Source organism: Ascaphus truei, chromosome 6, assembly GCF_040206685.1.
Source record: "Ascaphus truei isolate aAscTru1 chromosome 6, aAscTru1.hap1, whole genome shotgun sequence".
Taxonomy (NCBI): domain Eukaryota; kingdom Metazoa; phylum Chordata; class Amphibia; order Anura; family Ascaphidae; genus Ascaphus; species Ascaphus truei.
In genome coordinates this window covers 44948301-44959075 of record NC_134488.1, presented here as the reverse complement: position 1 = coordinate 44959075, position 10775 = coordinate 44948301, and the positions used below count along the sequence as shown (strand labels likewise).

Here is a 10775-nt window from a genome sequence, read left to right as displayed (position 1 = left end):
AAAGTATTTAAAGTAAAAATCCAATGGGCCTCTCTTTGATGGAGGATTTTTTTCCGATCTCCTCCACGTGGAGGTAGGGGAATATGTTCAATGGCCATACATTTAAATTTTAAATTTAATGAATTGTCTGCCAGATACACCAGAAACTCTTTGAGATCTTCCTGTCCACCACTCCAGATCAAAAGCAGATCATCAATATAGCGCTTGTAGAACGCTATATGATGTCTGTAGGGGTTGGAATCTCCAAACACGTGGGACGCCTCCCACCAACCCATGAACAGGTTGGCATAGGAGGGGGCAAACGAAGTCCCCATAGCTGTCCCACGTGTTTAAAATTTACACACATGTCAGATACACATCAAATTCAATTCCTGGATCTTAATCTTTATATCGATATCGAAAATAAAATTCAATCGGATATTTTCAGGAAAGAAAATGCAAGAAACTCTTTACTCCATGCAAAAAGCTGTCACTCCCGCCCTTTGGTCAGGGGCATTCCGAGGGGTCAGTTCCTCCGGTTACGGCGGAATTGCTCTACCCTGGGTGCCTTTGTCCACAGGGCGGGAGAGATGAGGAGTAGATTCCTGGCAAGAGGATATGCGAAACAGGATCTAGACATAGCTTATGAATCAGTTCTGGGTACAGAAAGAGATTCACTAATTAAAATGAATGTGAAAGAATCTGACTCAGACCAGCCCCACAACAGCTCCGATGTTCCGTACTTTATTACCAACTTCAGTGAGCAGGCTAATGCCATTAAAGCGATCATTCACAAACATTGGGCCACGTTATCTATGGACCCATTATTAGAGAAAATGACATGCACTGGTCCACGCATAGTATTCCGTAAAGCTGCAACATTAGGTAACTTACTATCACCTAGCATGCTACGGGCGGATGCTGGTAAAAATAATAGGTTATCACTGTTTCCCAAATTACTGGGCTCATACAAATGTGGCCATTGCAATATTTGCACTTATATGACCAAAACTACGCACTTTTCCAACTGTGACGAATCACGTAAATTCAAAATCAGATCGTTCATATCCTGCCAAACATCTTTTGTAGTGTATGTTTTACAATGTGGTTGTAAAAAACAATATGTGGGTCTCACTAGCAGAATGCTCAAGATTCGCATCTTGGAGCACTTGAGACTTATACGCAACCGCAATATGATACATCCAGTACCCATACACTTCAATACATGTCCATTGGGTTCAATCAAATCCTTTAAATGTATGGCCATTGAACATATTCCCCTACCTCCACGTGGAGGAGATCGGATAAAAAATCCTCCATCAAAGAGAGGCCCATTGGATTTTTACTTTAAATACTTTACAACCCAATGGCCTTAATGTAGAATGGGATTTACGGTGTTTTTTATGAATTAATTAGGATTTATACATAATCTATACTCATTAACACCATGCATCGAATAATTACTAAGGTTCCTAGAACATACCGTATATCCTCATTTTTTTTAATTTTATTATCGTTATAACATTGCTCATGTATATTGTTTCACTGTCAATGGCTATGCACTGCTATTCTGTGTTTTTTCTCTTGCTTTTTCCTGTCACTTTCCCCCCCCCCTCCCCCCTTCTGCCCCCTCCCCCCCCCCCCACATTCCCTCTTCTCCGTTTCCTCCCCACCCCCACCCTCCCTTCTTCTTCCTTGGTCGCTTCAAGGTCTTTATGCAGATTTAAAGTATTTAGAACAGTCTTAAGTTATATGTTATATGCATTTTAATTAATGCCATAGCAATATTCAGACATTAGTAATTACTGCCTTATACAATAGATCCAATGGCCAATATTAGTCTCCAGCAATGTTGCTAGCATCTTTTTATCATTTTTTATTACCCCCATGCCTATAGATTAGCCTTTGTTTAAAGTTAAGCTATTAAAATGTATTATGTCCATACTGGCTATTTAAGATGTCATTATGCCTTTAAAAACAGCATTATGTCTAAACAATTCCTGTGGCATGAAGGGGTTAACATTGATCACTACCCGTTTTTTCGCGGGCTTTTTCTGTATAAATGTCTGGCCAGCACCACGTCTCCTCACTCCAAGACGAAGCCCTATCTCTAAGGGTGAAACGCGTAGAGGAGGAGATCGTGGTGTAGCCCCCAGAGTGTGTAGTGAATAAAGTTGTTTTACATCATCCGGGACCTGTTTGGACTTCTGTCATGCGCATTAGCGCCTTCTCTCCACATCCAATATTAGTTTGACATACTGCACCATAATTTTGTTTGTTTGTTTTTTCTCCACATAATTCTTCATGCATGGTGGGAGCTGCACAGTAATTCTTCCATCGTTTTTGCAACAGAGGACTTTGTTGGGACTTTAATGATATCGTTTTGGACTTTCTATATACTACTGAACTTGTAAGGCGCCGGGTTTCTTTTTCTTTAATACATATAAACCATACTATATTCCTAATAACCTGAATTGACTGTAGCTTGTTTTGTTTCCACAGGCTCGCTATGAAACATCTCGCTGCTTTTACATTATGGGTTATTAATTTGTTTTCGGCCCTCGTGTGACCTTGTAGGGGCCTATTGAAAAGAAATAGCCAAGGGTAGAAGGGGATGTCTGAGTTCAAGATCTATTGAAGCCTGGTTCTCTCCTGTATTCAAAGCTTGTGTACCCGTGGGCAGGACCATCACATACAGTATGGAGGAAAGAGGCCACTCCACCACATTCCTTGGGGCACAAAGGGAAGAGCCTGGCCAATATTTAGAGATATTTTCGGGGGTGTTGTATCACCGAGTCATAACTTTGTAAGCTTTTTCTCGTACTGTTGAACTTATTGAGCTTTTAGCTACTGAATCAAAAATTTCCTCCCAATTTCTACCCTTCAGCTCCTCAACCAGGTCTATTCCTCACTCCCACTCGGGTTCAGAAACCTGAGTTTTTCCTGGGATCCTGATTCCAAAAGAGTGAATTGCCCATACATCTCTGAAATAAGCCTCTGGTGGGGTCCACCCTCAGACAGAGTTTTTCAAATAATGTAACCAGGTTAGTGGACAGGACTTTTGCATAAAAAGTTCTAATTTGAAGATAACGGAAGATCTCCCCTGATGTAATTCTTCTATCTTTTACCATTTTGTCAAAGGGAACCACATTAAGATCGTGACTGATATCAAACAGTCTGCTGATATTTGCTTTCTGCCAGTTTGCAAAAACCTTCTTAGATTGGCCCAGAGAAAAGTCCCTGTAATCAAAAATAAGGGGTCATCAGAGAGTTTGAACTACTAAGCTTCTAGGTATTTTGATTGTATTTTAACATTTTTGTTTTTCATGTATTTTCATAGCATTTTTTTAAATGTAATTTTTTTGCTTGCCCATTGACTGACAATGTATTTATCTATGCCCCATTAGGGCTGTAAGTAAATACAGTGACAAGCAATGCATTTTTTGGCAAATGCGTTTTTTTATTTGATTGACATATTTTTGTTGATTGTTTTGTTAAATTCTTGTGTGTTTTTGTTAATTGTTTTTTTATTCTTGTTTATTTTGTGAGATTGATTTTTTTAAATTCTGGCTTATTTTTGTTGTTTGCTTTGTTTAATTCTTGGTTTAGTTTTGGTGGTTGATTTTTTCTGGTTTATTTTTGGTGATTGATTTTTGTTTAGGTTGCCTATTGACTGCCACAGTGGCTAATCATGCCCAAATTATATGGGCATGATCTACCATCTATCTATGATAAAGGCCGTGATAGGACTCAGGTAAGTCGAATTTATTTATAAAAGGAGAGAGGACAGGAGTGTTCCTATCAGTGCAAATGGGGAACTGCTATAGAGCAGCGCCATCTTCCAGTGTGAATAGGAACTGTGCTTTTCCTGGACCAAGGCATTTGAATCACTCAGGTTTGCGAGCTATTATCATGTACGCGGTGCTGTAATCACTGATGTCTTGCATTTTCTTTTCCTCCCTCTCACCCAATTTCATATATTCAATGACATAACCTTCTCCATGGAGAGCCGCCTTGAGAAAGTCTTCCTTTAAACACAAGGAGGAAAACTTAACATTTCCCACCATGTAATAATTAGTATCTAGGACCCCACAAAGCACCAGCTGCCCCCCTGGTTTTAACAATGTGCTGACATTTTTGAGGGCACAGTGGTAGGCATTTTCATCTTTACAAGCCACTTCAAAGCATAAGGAGCTCAGCAGACAGTCCACTTGAGGAATATTTAATGGTTCTACTGGGTTGACCTTCAGAACATCACACTTCAGAACCTGTTTTACAGCTCTCCTTAATTTTTCTTCTTTCTCCTGCCATTTCTCTCTAGGGAAAAGACAAAAGATTAACAGTGGTTGCTTCCTATTCATACACATAAATCTGCTGTTGTTGACCAGTGGCCAAAATTGGTTTGGAATCAATGTTAAATGAAGTATAAAAAAAATATGACATTTCAGTCTTGAGGAAGTGATGAGATAATACTTGAGATGCTGAGTCTGAACAAATCCCTATTTTAAAGCAGCCCTCCCTCTCCCCCAGAAGCCTATAAGACGTTAACTGATATAATATTAGTATCTTGCCCCATAAGCAAGATCCTTTTTGGTCATTTTTGTTCTTCTATGGTTAATTTCTGTCTTCTGATGTTATCCTCAGACAACAATGGAGGGCGTCATTTTATCTTCCCAGGCACATACAATTAAACCGAAAAAATAAAGTGTTGTAAAGGATGAAAAGAGATCCTTAACCAGTAATGACATTTCTTTTCTGGGGTGGTTTAATCCTGTCTTGGTCCAGCTTTCTTACTGTACCTTAGCATTGCATCCTTTCTGCTTCTGGAAGTATATAATAGTCCAGGGAAAAGTCCAGTCTTATCACCATGTGAGTGTAGTTGTAGCTTTGGGGAGCGCAGGTTTCACCATATAAAAAACAAAGAAATGCTACAATAGTGCAATAAGTTCCAAAATGTTCTGACTTCCAGGTATCAGCCAAAAATGGGGACACTCACTTTCCCAGAGAATACATAGCAGTTTCTACACTGTGTAGTCGTAGATGTCTTCATCTAATTTACTACTACCAGTTTGCTGCTCCAAAATCGGGACAGATCGTACCCGGAAGTGATGTGACTCACACCGGCAGCCAACAAGATTGTGCAGAGTGTGAAGGACGGAAGATCCAAGCAAGCCACTCATCTTTAATTTTTATGTTTCCTTGCTTAATGATAAAAATGTAAGTGTAATACCATTTGTACAAAAGCATATTCCTATTGTACAAACAATGTTGTACTAAATCGTCATCTTTGTTCTATTGAGGAACATAATGCAGAGACCCCTGTCATTCACCTGATATTGAAGACATCTAAGACTACACCAGTGTAGAAACTGCTATCTATTTGCTGAGAAAGTGTGAGTCCCAATTTTTGGCTGATACCTAGAAGTCACAAGATTTTGGAACTTATTGCACTATTGTAGTATTTCTTTGTTTTTTATATGGTGGAACCTGCGCTCCCCAAAGCTACAACTACAATCCGATTAGAAGAGGACCTTCTCTACATAGGGTTGAGCTGCAACTTTTTCAGCTTATTTACTACATTTTACACAAAATTTTACATAATTTACACATTTGCACTATCACTATTTAAGTTATATTAGTGCACTGTATAAACCTCTTAGTGATTATATATTTAATATTATTTAACACTGTTTCCACACTTTGTATAGGAGCGCCAATAACCACTTTTTTTTGCACTTATCACCATGTGAGACTGAGCACTGGGGTAATTATATATGCGACAAAGTGGTCATTCAGGAACTTTTTGCTCGAAAATCAATTCAACTTAATTGGGGATTTTTGGGCTGAAAATAGCCTGAAAAGTCGCTCTGGTGCATATTTAGAGTAAGCACCTTTAGTCTTTGTAGGACTAACTCATCAAGCTCCGATGAGGAATATCACATCCCTGTCCAGGGTTATTATCTGCCACTGATCTAAATTAGATTTTTTCATCTTAGCTGGGAAATAGTGTACTTGGGATGTCTTCTGTTACCCGGTCACTAAAAACTAATGGCATTAGAGCAACTACAGTACAGATTTCAGATGGAGTTTAATTATATTGGACAATTAATGTTAAACGAATTGTATTAAAATCACAATGCCCCAACTCTGATTCATTTTGGGGCTACAGGGTCTGTTCACTAAAGGCTTCCAACTGCAAAACTGGGAGAAAAAAACCCAGCCCTATAGTTATAAAAGAAAAGGAATCTCTTTAAAAACAATTTACCATCTTTTGGTAAGTTGGGTACAATTTTATTTGTATCAGGTTTGCCCTAGTTTTGTATAACAATTTCTAATGAACTCCATGTAATCAATGATGTTTTCATAAAAATGGGCTTTATGTGTACACAATCAAAACAGAGTCACACATAATGTCAAAATGCTTGCTTAACAAAGGAATTAAAAAGTTGGATGTCCAGAGAACATACATAAAAGAAAGGAGCTTTATAACACCAGGGAAAATCAAAGGAGCAGGTTAGATTGATAACAGCATTGTGTAATCAATTGAGATTAGGGGGTTCTTTCTATATACTACAAGGCTGCAGATCGAATGTGGTGATGGATGCTTAAGATGGGACTTTCAATCCGTGTACATTCTTTAATTGTCACCTACAGTACCTGTTCCCTTCCAGCTCACAAACATATTTAAGAACAGAGGTCCAGTCAAACATTCCTGGTTCCTTGTTCAGCCATTTCTCAAATTCCTCTCGGTTGCGGTCAGTATAATCGGTAACGATGATCTCATCGAAAACTACACAGGCTGAGAGGAGCTGGTGGATTGTTGGACCAGTGCCGATATCAATCAGGGTTTTACCTTTCACTTTACCTGTGGGTGACACCAGAGATACAAGCAAGACAAACATTTTCAACAGGTGAGTTATTTGTGGGAATATGATTAGTTGCTTTAACCGTGTGACCCATTGACACGAGGTATGTGGCGATGACAGACCCTAATTAGGGGTGCATCTCTCACATGCCATCGCAGTCATCTGCGGAGACGTGTGAGGAAGGACATCAAATAGTAAGTAAGACGAGACTTGTAGAGGAAGTTAAGGAAAAAAATGTATTCTAAGTATGAGGAGTTGAGCACTTGAATCAGTGCTGTCATTGGCCCGGATGGCACTGGATTACAAAATGCCATCGGGTCCTGGATTAAGTGTGACGCTGCTCATCTGAAATCAGGAAGCGGACCTGCAGGGCTGAGGTAGTGATGTAAATAAACCAACCAGAGCCAGGGACAGAGTCCTGTAAGAGTATCCGTGGTCATTAAGCAGGCAGGGGCTAGGATTGGCTGCAGAGTTGCAAAATCCAGGAGACAGGCAGAGGTCAGGGCGGGCAGAAATCAGCGAGGTCGGGGTCACGGTCCGGGGTCAGCAACAGGGGAATCAAAATTGGCAAAAGGGTAAAGGTTAACTGCAAAGACCAACAGGAGCTTCAAACTTTGCTCGGTGACTCCCACCTAGAACTGCAGCGTTAGGCTGCGTCCACTTTGTCGCTGACCGCGCTTGGCGCTTGACTCAGTGAATCCGAATTTGCACGGCCATGCTCACGCAGAGCGGGCGCGCCCTCGTGCACGGGCACGTACGGTCTCCCAAGCTTGGAGCGTGGGGAGACAAACAAAATTGAATTTGAAGCGTGCTCAGCACCAGTCAATGCACACAGAACACAGCCACACACACCCCCATACACACAGCCACACACACACACCCACACACACAGCCACACACACCCCCACTCACACATTACACACTTAATTACCCCGATCCATCCCCCCCCGCTCGCGCTTGCATAACTATGCAGGACAGCCTGTGCTTATGCTTGGAGAGTTGGTGACATCACCGCTCTCAAGCATGAGCGCGGTTAGTGGCACAGTGGACACACAATGGCCAGTTTGAGGAGAAAGGGCAGGCAGTCTGGAAAACCTGACCTTGCAGCAAAACCCAGCACGGTTCGAGCAGAATCCTTACATTAAGCATCTGCTGAGGTTTTGGGATAGTTTTTTGGCATTGCAGTTTTGATTTGTACTGCATTTTTTTGGGGGTGGACATATGAAGAGGATGATGTTTTCTTTCTTCAAGTGCATAGGTTCCTGCAGTCCTGAACCCTCAAGCCATTTGAGGACCTTTGATTGGGTGGGGAAAGCATATTTTTCTTATTATTTACCCCCATCTGTCCAATGAGGCTGCTTAGTCTTTTCATTTCAGCTCTGGAGCTCAGCCCCCATATTACATTCTAAAGCCACCCAGTGTACCCCTCCTTAAAACTCCTCAGTGCTGCTTATTCCCTCTCCCCTTACCTGCCCAGATTGTCCTGGCTGCCACCCACCGCTGGCTCTCACTCCCCTGCCCCCCATAGCTTTCTCAAACTTTTGTGCACTGTACATTGCTCTATTTAGCCCTGTTCATTAAATAGCTCAATTTTCATCACTGAGTGCTAGCCCACGTGGTTCCTGCATTTTTTCTTTTTTAGACTGTAACTGTTGGTGGTATTTGCCAGGGTGCTAACTGGGAACGCTGTGACCTCAGCATTGGTTGAGTATAGGCTGGGTCACTGTTTTTTTGTATTGCACAGTATTCAGAGTCTGTGTCCAGGGTGAGAGGTTAGGCCCCTAGTTCAGGATCTAGATAAGAGTGAAGCCAGAGTTAGTTATGACTTTAATAACGTAGTGTTATTTCCTGAAATGAAATTTGTATACACTAGTTGAATATCATTTAGGTTCCTTTTCATGACATTTACAATAACCGCCCTTATTCATAATGCCACGCTTGCTAATGCAGTAAATCACATTCTTTGCTTCAGTGAATACTACGCTTTTTTTATCGGTCATCAAATTGGATTACGTTATACGCAATGGAGTTTAGTGAACCGGGGCCTTAACTTCTCATAGGATGCAGGTATACACAACCTCACTATACACACACACACACACACACACACACACACACACACACACACACACACACACACACACACACACACACACACACACACACACACACTGTGGGAAGTTCCCAATAGAAGGCAGTAATGGGGCCCGGTAAAGAAAATCACAAGTGATCTATAATACCAGCAAAGCACAAGAATGGCAAATAAAGGGTAATTTTTTAGGTTTATATTTCATCTGGGGGAACAATGAAGTCTGCTACATCTGTATCTTTATACATTGATGACAATGTGGCAGCTAATACCTTTCTTAAGTAGCGCCTAATAAAACCGGGACCTTGGGATCTTATTGATCAAAGTCTCACTTATGCAAAATCAATATAAAAAGTAGGAGATTTAGCAAATAAAAAAAATCAGATTGCAAGAATTGGAACTTGTTTCTTTAACCATGTGCTTACCCAGAATCCCTGGCTGCAGTGGAAGCGCTGCATTCTATGAGATAATGGGGGCGGGCAGAAATGCAGACCTGAAACATGTCCATGTGCTCACAAATAGAGATGGGTGGACGACTCCAACTCCGTTTCCCGAGATTACCATGCAAAAGCCGTTCCGCGGTGTAAAATCTGCCGACGTACTGTTAGAGTTTCAACCGAGCAGGTTAATCTAAAACCGCCAATGGATACAATCCAATGTGGGGCTGAGGAATCCGCGGATTGGATTCTTTAAATCTTCCAGCGGATGGATTGTAGGTGTTAAAAAAAAAAAAGCGAATCACTATTTTTGAGACTGATACAGTAGAGGCAACTCTTATTCGAACAAAAACCAGTGGCAATTCCCCAAAAAACCCAGGAAACACCCAGGTACATGCTGGGTACATGCCTTAAACTTTCCTGAAACTAGCCCCAGCATTTCTGCATTGATTAATGGCCTATCAGATTAACAGCGGGGGTCCCTGGCAGTCCCATTCAAACTGAATTGGACTGCCAGGGATCCCTGCTGTGTTAATCCTATGGGTCGTTAGTCAATGCAGAAATGCCTTAAACGTGCCTCAAATTAGCCCAGAACATACCCAGCACATACCCAGCACATACCCAGAATGTAACCCGGCTAGTTTACGGCAAATGTTAGAATAAACGTTGCCTCTACTGTACGTGAAAATTTGCGGACCAAAGGAACCAGCCGATCTAAGGTGAATTCAAATCTACCAAAAAAAATCACCTCTCTCTACTCACTAGTGGTATTTTAATTTACTGTTTCTTTAACTTGGTATTGTGTTTTAACACAATGTTGCCCCTTTGGGGGGAACGATCCATTTACAATAAAACACCATTAATTCCCACTGCAGACCGAATACTCGTGCAGAATAACAATGTCCCTGGATTTCCCCACTTTAGACATAGGACTGAAAAGACACAATTGCACCATTGTAAACGTACCTGACATAAAAACCTCAGCGAATTGTTTGAGGGAAAATTTTAAGAAGTCATCTCCCAAAGTCCCTTCTCCAAAGCGAAAATACCCCTCCAGATAAGCCTTGGGATCAAATTGTTCCTGGTAAACGCTGAGCCCGGTGAAGTCAGACATCTGGATTCTTTCCCTGGCTCTTGCAAAAATGTTTACTGCTCTCCCTGCTCTCTGCTAACCCTTCTCCTATTGGTTGATTACAATCCAGACAGGCTGGAATCAAAGTCTCAGTGTTCTTTTCCTTTTAGAGGTGGAGTTCCTGCTGCATGTTTCTTCACAATACTGCACCATACAGTCTCATTCACCTCCCCCTTTTCCCTGCTCTGATATTTAAGTTGTATCTTATTCAGAAAAACCCAACATTTAAATGAATAGGTCTGCTAAATCTGTCACTCATGGGCTGATTCAAC

General features: G+C 41.2%; 1 protein-coding gene across 1 annotated transcript; it reads right to left on the bottom strand.

Moving 5' to 3' along the window:
* Nucleotides 1-1759: 1759 nt before the first annotated feature.
* Nucleotides 1760-10580, bottom strand: LOC142496952 (nicotinamide N-methyltransferase-like). The gene is made up of 3 exons (XM_075604074.1): nucleotides 10338-10580; nucleotides 6637-6844; nucleotides 1760-4296 (listed from the first exon to the last, which is right to left on the bottom strand). The coding sequence occupies exons 1-3, from the start codon at nucleotides 10483-10485 to the stop codon at nucleotides 3867-3869; spliced, it is 786 nt and encodes a 261-aa protein (XP_075460189.1). The 5' UTR covers nucleotides 10486-10580; the 3' UTR covers nucleotides 1760-3866.
* Between the last annotated feature and the right edge of the window lie 195 nt (nucleotides 10581-10775).